Genomic DNA, 12,826 nt, shown 5'->3' on the forward strand with positions numbered 1-12,826 from the left:
TGTATCCTTTCATTTTTCTATATGAAAACCTGCAAAAATTTCCAGTGCCCATTCCAAAAACTCAGTGGCCAGAAAGCAGCAGATGCTTGATAAGTCCACAACAAAAGTCACAGAATTATCCAGCTGGACGTACCATAGGAAAAACACATTCCTCAAACTTGAGAAAATCCTTGTAACAAGAATGAAAGGATGAAGAAATTAATTTTACTGACAAACTTTCAAACAATTTATCCCTTTACCTTTCTTTTGGATTTTCTCATCAAGTCAAAATTCACATCTTTGACCTTCCCTTAATGAACAACCACGTCAACTATTCAAGGCATTTTTACATTTAAGAAAACATTTTTTTCCCCAAAGACTCTTTTGCCTTCCCACTCACACCTCATTCAACTCCCAATTAAGGCATCTGCAGAGGGAGTAAGTGATTTTGTCCTCATTTATCTAAATGCATCAGGCAGTAATGAAACCCGCTCTGCTACAGTGACAGAGTGGAAGCAACCACCAGTGCTACAGAACCACTCTCAGATGAAGGATTTTCCAGTGCAGCCTACGGAAAGGATATCAGCCCACACTCTCACACAAAATGCTGGATCCTTAGCTGACCTTGATTACAGCCAGGTCCAGTTCCATCGCTGCAGGACACAATGTGGGGTTTTCTACTCTTAATTTGCTACAAGCCATATTCTGCCCTGCCACTTTGCTGCTATTCTGGGCTGGTATCTACCTCTTCCCCCTCCCAGTTTAAGAGCTGTGGTGGTGCCCAGCATCCCTGCTTTGTATCTGGGATCGCACTAAGCTGCAGCTCTGATGCCGGGAGCTCCCAATTTCTTTTAACTGCTGGCTTGCTCTCCATTTTGGGAGGCAGGACAGTAGGCTGGAAAGAAGTTCATAAATTGCTTTGGCAGCTGTGTTTCTCTTTATTTTTTTATCAACTCTACAGGACTATCGTGGATTTCTGAAGCTTTGTAGTTTAAAAAAAAACCCCAAACCTTTCAAGTGGAACAAAGTCTCTCTTTAAAATGAGGACAATGGCAGAGATAATTAGAAGCTAGGGACTGAAATTTCAGGATACTGAGTTTTGGGGGAGATTTTTTTGGGGGTAGAGGTAGATAGCCTAAATTAGAGACCAATTATAAATCCAACCAGCTGTTAACCCGTTGCTGACTCACAGAAAACGTGACAAGAGCCAGGGTCTCACCTCGCAGCTGCTGGAAGCAGGTCGTGCTGCTCTCCCCGTCTAGCGCGTGCCGCAGGACCCCGTTGCTCGGCTTGGGTCTCTCGTAGTCCCTCTCGGGAAGCATGGCCTGCTCGCTCTCCCCGGCGTGCTCCGGCCGGGGGGGCAAGGACTGAGGGAACCCGAACATCGGCAGGGACGAGAAGAAGAGTAAGGCACCACACAGCAGGAAGCCTCCCCACCATGCACCGATCCACCGAGGGTCGTCCGGGGTTATGTCCAGCTTACCTGCAAAGGCACACACACACGTCAGTGGCTCAGCCGCGGGGAGGGGAAGATGACAGTGCTAATGATCCTGTAGGCTGGAAGATGGTTGTTGGGGGCTTTGTTGGCTGATGAGGAGTTCCCAGGCACATGGTGAGGACCCACAGTGCAGCCCACGCCCATACCATGTGAGCCATCAGTGCATAATGACCTCCACATCCAAGCGGTCCATAGGACAAGCAACCCATCACCTTGTCTATCTAGATGGTACATCCAGCTTCTGCAACACCCTGTAATCAAAGCTTCTCTCCAGTGTCTTTGGCTCTGCCAGCTCTAGGAAGCTGCCATATACCAGTCAGTGCCCGCCGTGCTGGCACTGAGGTTTTGGACATCACTGTCCCAGCGTGTCAAATGTGCACACAAAGCTGACATACCTCCTGGCACCAAGACCTGCATGGAGAAGCAGCAGCACAGACAAGGACATTGCATCTCCACCCTGGCCTACCCCTTTTTTCCCAGGAGGTCAGTGCTGTCCTTCCTTTGAATTCACAGCCCTCTTCAGCAAAGGAGAGATGGGCATTTGGGCTTTATGGGCACTTATGACTGTGTGGAGGGTGAAACAGTCCTAAATATTGTAAAAGAAACCCACCCTCTGCATCAAATGGGCTCAGAAAGGTAGCAAAAACATCAGAAAATGAAGAAAAGCAAAGCAAAAGGCAAGAGTATCCTGTAGGCCATCACTCAATGGAGATAAGGGAAAATAGGGCTCTGGAGTCAGTTTGGGGGAATAAAAATAAGTAACAGGAGAGAAGAAACTGTGCTCCTAACAGCCACCTCGCTGCCACAGCCGCTCAGCCAGCCGGCGGAGGGTGCCCAGCGCCGGAGCTGATTCCTGGGGGAGACCCGGGTCTGTGTGGCTGGAATAACAAGCTCCTCCATTCATGCTGTCTGTCTGGTTACTGCCACTCTGAAAAATGTGTCTCAAGTGAGGCAATCAAGTTGTCTCTCAAGCAGAGATGGAAGGAAACTCTTTTCTCCTTAGGGAAAATAACACGTAGCTCTCAAATATATGTAAGGTTTGGGAAACAGTGTTTTGGAGGGATTGCATTCTTCTGCTGTTATTTCTTCCTGCCTGAAGTACATTTTTTTTCAGGTTCTTGGGAACATAGCCACATGAAGAGCCAGATAAACCGAGGTCTTCTTCATATCCCCTTCCTAAAATAGGTCCTGCATGGAGGGCAGCACAGCGGCATGCCATGGCATCCCACACCTCCTGCCCAAAACAGGGAGCACGACAGGGCTCAACCCTCTGGAGCTCAGTCTCCTCATGCCACCCCAAGCTGCAAGGCAGAGCCAGCTGCAACGTGGAAACTCTTTCCCATACAGAAATAGACAGAGGCCATGTGTGCCCCAGCCTTCACGTGACAGCCATGGACCTTGGCCAAAGCCAGCTGGACCTGCAGCTGGAAAGTGCTATACCCTCCCTAAGACCTGCTGAGCCGCAGCCCCTCGAGGCTTCTCAGTGATAACGCCCCACTGTTCGCCTCCGTGGCTCTGTATTTGTCTGGGGCTTTTTGAGCTGTAAATACTGAGCACTGCCTTATGTTAAAAAATAGCCAGATCATATCAAACTAACTTTTTAGCTAGGCCAGCATCTTGCCTCTGATGGTAACCAGTTACAGATGCCCAGAAAGTCCACAAGAATAAAGTCAACATACACCTGATACTGTTCTTGTGATTTGTGGCTCAGGGGCTTTCTAAGCTAGATTTGGTGTCATGTTCATTTTTTCTTCTATAAACTCATCCAACTGTTTTTAAATCCATTTGTAGACTTTTAACACCCTGGGATGAGGAGTTCCACAGCTTCACCTACTGGAAGAAGAAATATCATCTTCTGCACATTCACGTTTAGGAGTAATTTATACTTAACGGTCAAATATATAACAGGGTTCAAACAAGCTCCTCTGCATACAGGACCAAGCGAGTCTTTGGCACATCTTTGCTAAAGCAACGGAATGAAAAGGGGCCATGTGGTGGTTGACCAAGCTGCAGCTAAAAGTCTGAGCCATCAAAAAAGGTACATCCTTCCTGCTCATTCAATATTATTTAGATTTCTTCACCTGCCATGTGCATGCAAGACCAAGAAAAGGCAGTAGCACTCTTCCAGATTTGCACAATTCTGTTCTGAGTCCTGCAAGGTTAAACTCCCTCCAGATACATCCCATGAAGATGTATTTGCAACATCATAGAACTGGGATGCACCCTCAAAGGGGACAACACCCCTGCAGCAGGATGAGAGCCTGTGGGATCAGATGGAGCTGAGAACTGTAGAAAAGGCATGTGAACAACTGAGGGAAAAGAACGAAGCATCAGGTTTGCAGTCTATAGCCACAGGGCTTGGGGAGCAGCGGAGAACAGTCTGTCACACATTGCCCTCTCATGGCAAAGAGCACGTAGTGCAGGCAGCGATAAAGGAATTTGCAGATTTTTTGCTTAATGAAAAAAGGACGATTTGCAAACAATTTCCTTTAACCCAAATGCAGAGTCAAGGTGAGCAGTAATTAGCAATGCTTTGGGAAAAAGCAATGATACTATGAAACTGAACCTGTCCATCCAAACAGGGTCATTCACAGAAGGTGCCGGGCATGGGTGTTACTGGTGTGCCTCCATCAGAGAGCCTGGACAGTCCTTGCAGGTCCTGGGGATGGCAGCTCTCCAGATTTCATCCCGTGCTCTGGACACAGCTCCCCTGGCAAGACTATGTCCATGGCTAGCAGATGTGCCCTGCCACAGTCATATTTTAAGGCGTCCTCTAAGAGCTGGGCTGAAACTCATCTCGCTGTTAGAAAAGCCCATGGAAGGGAACAAATTTTAGCTACTACGAATCTGTTATCTATAGGGATAGAGTTGTAAACTTTTGAATCCCAGTCATAAAACCCCTCTAAAAGTGACACCCATACATGCAAGAGGCACTCAAGATGGAGCAAGAAGCAGTTTCCTGCTTGTAAGCGTCAACCTTTTTGTCCTGCTGATACAACATTAGCATATTTGCTTTGAAACCAAACTCAGTTCTCCTTACTTGTGTCAATGAAGACAGCATCCACATAGATTTTGGTACAGAAGGAGCCCAAGATAAATCCACAGGCTGGTCCAAATACCAGCATCGTAAACAGGATCCCTACAAGGAGAGAGAAAAGAGGAAATTAGTACTAGTCTCAGGTTATTCATTGCAAGTTGTTCTGCTTGTCTCCTGCAAGGTGATATTGCCCTGCTGATGCCAAATAGATAGGGATATGTCTCTGTGTTGAATGCTTCAGGCAAAAGAGCACCCTAAATGCTTTTTGCTTTTCCGTATCTCTTCAGGAAAAAGAATAGATGGAGCTGTGATAATGCTGAAGGATTTCTACTGAGCTGAGAAGACAATGTGGACCTATACTGTGGTCAGCTGGCTGCTTTAAAAGACGTCTTACTCAAAAGCGCAAGGTAAAGCAGACCTGCCCTCTCTCCACAGGGAAGTATTTACCTTTGTCACTTCCAGCTAAATTCCTGGTCGACAGGGATATTTTCAGAATTTAGGGCCAGCAAATCTACGAAATGCAGCATTGTCACAGACTGCTGGATGAAATCCCTTTACAGAAGTAGAAGCACTCTTCCAAAATCTGTGAAGCCCTTCTCTCCATCGTACCCACATGGCAAATATTCCCCAAGGCTCACGGCTCTTCCAACCTCTCACAATGGCTCGCTCCTCCTGCAAAACCTGCATGAAATCACCAGTGTAATGCCAGCCGAAGAGCTATTATGAGTAAATTACTTATTTGCTTCAATACGATATTTAGAAGCATTTATTCTCACTCCTGTTTTGGCCCTGAAACAGGAATGCTACAGGCACACCGCCAACTCTTAATTATCCAGGGCAGAAAGGCAAGGGGACACAAGGATAATCCAGAAAAATAAGCAGCAAAGATAACACAAAAGATTTGTAAATTAAGACAATAGGAGCATATTTGATACCCTCACATTTGGAATAGAAAAAGAACAAAAAGGCCCCAAGGACCTTGTAAATGGCTTTCTGAAGGAAGCAGGGACAAGTCTGAGCAGCACGGAGCAGAGCAAGCGCCTGCTTGTTTGCTCTGGGGCAGAGCATTGCTGATGGAGCCACGGGCCGGCGAGGGCGGCAGCTCTTCGGGGCACGGGGCCAGCGACGCGGCAGCCTGTGCTGGCGCTAGTCCCGGTGTCGCCGCACTTCAGGAATGTCCCACGAAGGACATTCGCATCTGGGTGCTTTGCTCGCTCTCCTTTGGCAGCGGGGTACATCCCACATCTCTCTCCCAGTCTTTCTGGGGGTGCTGCCTGGCATCTCAGTGCATTCGTAACGTGCTTCACAGCTATCTCAACCCTCAAGTTCCTTAACTGGAAACTTAATCCCCAAGCTCGCTCTCTGTGCATTCCTCAGGAGCAGGAGAAATGACCAGAGCTGCAAAATACTTCCAGCAGACCACCAGCCCTATGCAAGGCAAACCACACCTGCCGATGACAGCTTAGCCAAGCAGAATAAGCTGGTATGGTCAGAAATAACTTCATCTTCGTTTTAACAATACAGACTGCAAACTAATTCCTCCAGGTTTGTGGCACCGTGACTTGGCTGGATTAATACAAAACTCAACATCTCCAGCCAGCTACCTGTGCAGAAACCCGATGTGTTAATGCCTTCACGGCTATCGCTACAGAAGGAAGAGGGAGAAACAAAGGTGGTGGAAGAAAAAAAAGTGTCAGGTTGTATATGAGCCGCGGTAACGAGTCACTGCTGTCAGGACAATGGCAGAAGCTGCAATCCCTCACCCCATCTCAGCTCAGCACGCGCCGCAGCCCATGCTGCCAGCTTAAATAAGCGCCCAGGGTCTCTGCCCGCGATGCCCACGCCAGCCATGGAGCGAGCCATCTCCCCTCCTGCAGTCACCTTGTCCCTGGGCATTGGGCTTGTGCTCCACGATCCTGCAGTAAATTGGGCAATCTGTGCTCCTCAATCAACAGAGCTGCTTCGGAAGCCCGTGCCTCGCTCCCCTGGGGATCTCTAAAGCCTCACGTGGGGGATCCCAGTCCCTGGTTACCTGCAGAAGCACTTTGTGGGATGTGAAATGAGGGAAGAGACAGGTTGGGAGAGCAGGGAAAAGGGATTTCTTTCCCCAGTGCACCCAGCTCCGTCTCCCTCCTTCCCAGCCCCAAGGCCTGCCCCACTTGGGGCCATAAAATTTCCAGTAGTATTTCATGAAATATCCACATCGCACCTCTTTTTGTCACTAGATGGCATTAGTGTCTGCCATTCATCCCACAAGTGCCATGTGGAGCGGGCTGGGTGATGATGCAGCCCACCACAGCTCCCCAAACGGGATCACGATCGCATTACTGGGGTCCTGCAGCCCCTGGGAGGACCGCACTGACGGCAGGGTGCTGTCTTCACCCACGTATCTGCCATACAGGCAATCAGGTTGTGCCCTTTGGCTGCTTGCATGTAGGAATTTGCAGATTTTAGAAAAAACTTGTTCTAAACCTGTTTTTTTCTCAAAGAGTTTAAACAGACAACATAGAGAAGAGGAATGGCCACGACTATTAGTCTGATGAACAAGCTGGCAATCAAAGATCTGGTTTACCTTTGATGACTAAATCATGAATTTCGATGTAATTATAGTCAAGCACATAAGGACACACTGGGCCTCACAGCAGCCTGGGGCAAACATAGCCCATGTTTCAGATGAGGAGCTCTAGGATTTCAGCAGGACTCATGACATTGCTCTGCTCTTACTTCCCTACCCTAGGAGGAGTAAGGTGAAGGAAAACCCATGCAGATCTGAGCACCTCCTCTTTCCCAGTCCCAGATCCTGGTACCCATCACCGCAGAGGGCACTGGCAGAGAAACCTGCTCCTCCAGAGCTTCCCAAGGGTTCGCATGCGCAGGGATGATCCTCCCCAAAGGAAGGTTGCTGTGGGCACCAAACCACCCCAGGCTGTGACAGGTTCCCACAGGCACCAGGGAGCCAACGGGGCTGCTGAACTGCTGTGCCATTGCCCCGGTGGGACCTGTGTGTGCCAGCAAAAGGATTGCGTGGCCAACAGACAGCCGCTTCCAGGGCACCCACCACCCAGGAGAGGGCAACTCGGCAGCTCTCAGCACCGCAGGGCAGGTTTAAGACCTTGAGGACAGGATGAATCAGGCATGACCTGCTCTCCACAGGCAGCAGAAACTTGTTTTCCTTTTTTTAAAACATATTGCTGGTTGATGATTTTCTGTAAGGGTTTAACAGCTCTGGAGAACTGGGAACGCACAGAAGTTGTCATTTGGCACCGATGCAGGCTCATGCAGCTAGGCATGCAGAAGGACAAGGACCAGTTCTAATCCTCTAGGCAACACTTTTGGATGTACCAGTGTTGGGTTGAAGAGGGACAGAAGTTTGTCCCACAATGATCTCCAAACCCACAGGCAGCGTTGTCAGACTGCGTATACAGGCAAAACCACAGAACTGAAGCGTGTTTCATGGAGCAAAGGGCTAAGAGAGAGAACACAGAAAAAGATCATCTTTCACCAAAGAAACCCCAGGGAATATTTGCCTCTTTTTCCAAAGCAGAAGGGAGCAGGGATCTTTTGCTAATGATCCATCATCTGCAGGGAGATGCTCGCAGAAGCAGCTAGCTCAAACAAAAACCAAACTCTAAGCAAGCTGCGGCCAGCGCCGGTAATGCGCGCCGGCACCCGCGACGGGCGAACGCTGCTCCTCCTCGCTCTGTTCGCATCACATGGCAAACCTCTACTTCAGAAACAAGCCATGGCCTCAATTATTAAAATACCGCGTTTCATACCCCGGTGGCTGCAAGCTGGAAGGTGTTATTTGGTCTGCAATGGCCTCGCTAGAGGGCAATGTGGGATAGAGCATCCACCGAACAGGGAAACAGGTATCTAAGATCTTACAATAAAGCATTAAATTATTATTCACCTCTAGGCTAGCTTAAAAAACCCTCATGTTAATTGTGTTTTTACTTTTTCTATAGTTTTCTAGTTTGTCCTATAATCAAGAAAACAATTGGCTCACCCCATGGCCTTTTCGTTATCTTTTTTTGAGACTCCAACAGAATCCTACTGTTGCAGTAATAGTATTTTACACTTCATGTCATAAATCAAGAAGGTTTTGGAAAAACCAAAGGCATGGACTGTCATGATGGATAGTCTAGGGCCTGTACAAAGCCAGACCACGCTCAAGGATCAACAGAGCGCACTACTGGGGACAAGAATTAGACTACTGGGTGATTGGGATAGTGCCTGTGGTTGTACATGAGGGCTCAAGGGGAAATTAGCTGAGTTAGAATTAGCTTAAGACAACCTTCCTCTTTTGAGAGATTCTGCACAATTGCTAGTCACCCCCACTATTAGGAAACACTGTCCACATCACCCACCTAGCGATGCAACCAGGAAGCTGCTGCTTAGTAGAGAAGGAGGTCTAGCAAAACCCCTTTTCCCTGTCCTGGGGTTGCTGCTAAGGAGAAAGATGTGCTAAACTTGCAGATGGCTTTAACACCACTTGCTAGGTGTTTTCCCATGCCTCCCTCTAACTTTTAGATCAGCGTGATTTGACAGAGCCAGAGGGTACTAATACCAGTAGCAAACAGATCAAAGGTCTAATCCTGGCTCCATCAGTCTCTCGCAAAACTCCCACTGATGGCAACATAACTGGCGATCAGTATGGGATCCTGCAGCCTCTTCCCCTTCATTCTCAGTTCAAAATTTATTTCTATTGCTCAGAGCCAGAGCAGTACATTGAGCAACAAACATCCTCCTCGAGAGGCTGGCTGAGCCTCTTCAAAGGGTCTGTGCTTGGTCTTGCATCCAACATTTCAAGGAGGAGCAGGGCATGTCCCTGGTGTAGTTAGCCCTATACAGACCAGTGAAAAATAGAATGAGAACGGTTTCTCCTTTATGCAATTTGGTGTTTGTTTGTTTTTTAATTTTAGATTTTTTTTTATTCTTTCCAAATTATGGCAATTCTTAGAAATAAGTCATGAGCTGTGAATTAAAAAACAAAATAACCTTGTTTTGGGACAATTCAAACATTTTATGTGATAACTCACAAATACTTCTTTTCAGTTTGGGCCCTTTTAAAGCACAATTACATTTTATTTTGAAAACAGCTAATCATTTCAGCTTTCCTACTCTATCCCCTTCACCACTCTCTTTGCCCCCAGAAAGGCAGGGGAAAAAAAAAGCAGCAAGCCAGGCTGGACTGCAAAATCAGAAATATTTTCCTCCCCATCTTTTCAAATGGAACAATTTGCCAAATCCTACTTTGTCCTGCCAGACATTTTCCAGGGGCTGAGGCAATATTTGGGACAGAGGGGAGTTATTAGACCTGACATTTTGTGATGGGATTTTATCACTAGTAAGGCCCCGGACTGATAATGCAGTTTTCCATTAGAGCAAAAGAAGGAGCAGCAGCAGCAGGTACCACTACATCTGTGGGAAGACTGTGGCACTGAGATGCTCAGTCAGTCATGCAGAACACACAAGAACCAAGCTGCAAAGACAGGGATAAAGGACGTCAATATTTCAGTAATAAAGAGCTGTCCCTTGGTGATCCAAGTTGCTTTCCAGCAGCAACAGGATCTCGAAACACAAGCAAACTCGTGTTGCTCGCAGCGCGAAGCAGGCGAAGCATCAGCTCGATCTCTGTAACCAATTAACTGGGGACGGCAACTCCCAGCAGAAACCCTTCTGGCTCAAAATAAGACATCGAGGGAGATGCAGCAAGGCTTGCCAGCCTCACCAAGTTGCAGTGAGGAGGCATCACAGGTACAGCTCGCCGGGGACTAAGAGTAGGTTCAGCACACAGTCATGGGCTCAGAAAAAAAAAAAAAACCACACCCCACCACGGGCAGCTAAAAGACACCAAGTCACTTCGCTTGAAAGCCTCAGCCTCACCAGGGGCTGAGGACATGAGGAAATTTATTTTTGAGAGCTGCCAACAAGCACCAGGCGAAGGTGAACTGGGTAGGTGAGACAGGAAGAGGAAAAGCAGCGTCTTCCGCAGCAGGCCAGCACGCAGAGCTATCAGAGCAGGAGCCATTCCTCTTGCAGGAGCCACAGATGTTTCCCATCACACCCCCATTTCTCCTTCTCAATCCCCTTCTGATACGGCGTTTCCTGTGTCTGTCCTCTTCCACCTACAGGCTTCGTTTCTTTACATGAAACCCTGAAGCAAAATTGTCAGGAGTCTGGGTTTTGTTTTGCTTTATAAAGGAACTAATGCACTTTGTAAGGAGATTTAGTGAATAGTGGTAGGAATGTCAGAAGTACCCTATAATGTGGAGAAATGAGAAAATGAAAAAGTCGTGTTAAGCTGTCATCTTGTCCTATCTCACATTCCTCCTAAGCCCTGATATGAAGCATTACCAACATCTGCCACTATTTTGCCTGGTAACAGACTATGCAATAATGTGTAACAGCAGGATACGTATTTCTGATGTACTCCTCACAATGTTTAGATACAAGTTAAGGCCAGCTTCAGGAACATATCTGAACCAAACTCTTTGACTGCAGAGGAACTGGCCCAGGAACACAGGCGGAGGTGCTATAAACGATGAGTTTAACCCCAAAGACGTTGAAGGCTTCTGTCCTCATCTGCCTCGATATCAACTGGTCCAAACATCAAATCTCCCAGCCAAGAGTCAGTGCCACTTCCAGTTTATCAGCAAGGTGACCTGCTTCATTCCTTTGCTCTGTGCACTGGGTGCCACATGTCTAACATTCAACTTAAAGTTTTTGGAGATATACTATTTGGTGAGCATCTCAGCTTGGTACCCAAGAATCCACCTCGTACTGCAGAACCCATCGTACTCATCTCACAGCTCCGCACAGGCATCCTGCTGCCAGGACTGAACTGCTATTCATATTTGTGCTAGCTGCTTTAAAGCCTACCTTGAGCACACCTTCCTGAGCTCCAGCCACCAGTGGAAGCACACCCTGAGCCCAAGGGTTACCAACCTTCCTGACCTTAGCAAGCAGCAGACTGAGATGTGATTGAGAAGCACTCACTTTGGAGAGGTGGGGGAAAGAAAAAAGGATGGGAGATCACACTGAGAAACGTCAACATTTCTCCAGTGTTCCCAGCTGCAGGATGGAGCTGGGTAGGAAGCTGAATTACAGTCCCTGTGGCCCCTGCTCACTGACCTCTTCCCAAAGTCCCCCTGACAGTTCTGGCAGCCCTGCTGCCAGTCCCAAGAGTCAGCATCAGCAAGAGAAGTCATGCTCCAACTGTTCCCAAAGTGAGTATTTGATGCTGAGAGGAAGGAGATTTGTTTGTGATGCACTTTGGAAAAGTTCAGATACAAAGCCCCTGTGCAAAGCAACCCTCTGCCAACAGAGCGCTGGAAAGTGCTATGAGAAACGCCTCCTCGGACTTGCAATTACACTGAAAGCTTGCTTGAGTCATCCAGACACTGCTGAAAAATACTGCTTACAATTTCTACATCAACGCAGGTCACCCTTCTAGGACCAGCCCTGAGCAAACCCCTGGTATTGCAGAGGATCCTGTGTTATTTAGCCAAGGAGATGTGGCTGATCTCTGCTGGCTGGGCTCATGGTCCCCTTGAGCCACGCTGCTCCTGTCTTGGCATTTCCATGAATTAAGAATGTAGAACATTGTGCACTGAGCTCCTGAGGAGCAGCCCGCTTCCAGTAAAGCATATGGCCAAAGCAATGCCTCTTCCCCCTTGCACCACCCCAAGCGACAGCTTTGGAGGGTAAAAGCCGGTCAGTTTGGAAGACGTGGGAAACTCCCTCCATTGCGAAGCTAGCGTCGTCATCGCATCAAGGAGCTACATCCCCTTGGCGGAACAGATCGGAGACAGAAATGTGATCTCTGTCGAGGATGAGAGCGACCAGGTGGTTCTGCAACTGTCAAAAAATGCACGTATGGGGTATGCGGAGGAGGACAGAGCACGCACGTGCGCTGCTATGGAGCTGGGGATGCTGCTGCGGGCATGGGACAGCATCCCGCCGGGGACGTCATCCCCAGCCTGCTGCCCGCTGCAGGAGCAAGCCCTTCGTAAAAGCACAAAGGGAACTGGCTTTGCAGAGCACGAGATAATCTCAAAACCCTGCTTGTCCCACATTTCCCGCTGTGTGGAGGACGGGGCAGGCCGATGCGAAGAGATTACTGGAATACCGTAATTTGTGTGCTCTGCGAGCTGCCCTTAAAGAGACACCACCGCAGCACAGCCCGGGGGACTCAAGGGAGCAGCACTACAGACTGGAGAGGCTGCACCCTCCTGCGCGCGAGGTCCTGGCCCTCAAGCGCTTGGGATAAAGGCTTCTGCACTCGCACCCGGTGGGCAGAACTGTCACTT

The 12,826-nt window shown here is 48.4% G+C and overlaps 1 protein-coding gene across 1 annotated transcript in view; it reads right to left on the reverse strand.

Moving 5' to 3' along the window:
• The window catches only part of SLCO3A1 (solute carrier organic anion transporter family member 3A1), a gene marked incomplete at both ends in the record, with an annotated part of 137,871 nt that overhangs the window by 23,249 nt on the left and 101,796 nt on the right, over positions 1–12,826 (reverse strand). The window contains 2 exons of the mRNA XM_082005273.1: positions 1,199–1,462; positions 4,518–4,616. Of these exons, the coding sequence (XP_081861399.1) occupies positions 1,199–1,462; positions 4,518–4,616 (363 nt within the window). The remainder of the gene's footprint in view (positions 1–1,198; positions 1,463–4,517; positions 4,617–12,826) is intronic.

Source organism: Phaethon aethereus, assembly GCF_964289735.1.
Source record: "Phaethon aethereus genome assembly, chromosome: 12".
NCBI lineage: Eukaryota > Metazoa > Chordata > Aves > Phaethontiformes > Phaethontidae > Phaethon > Phaethon aethereus.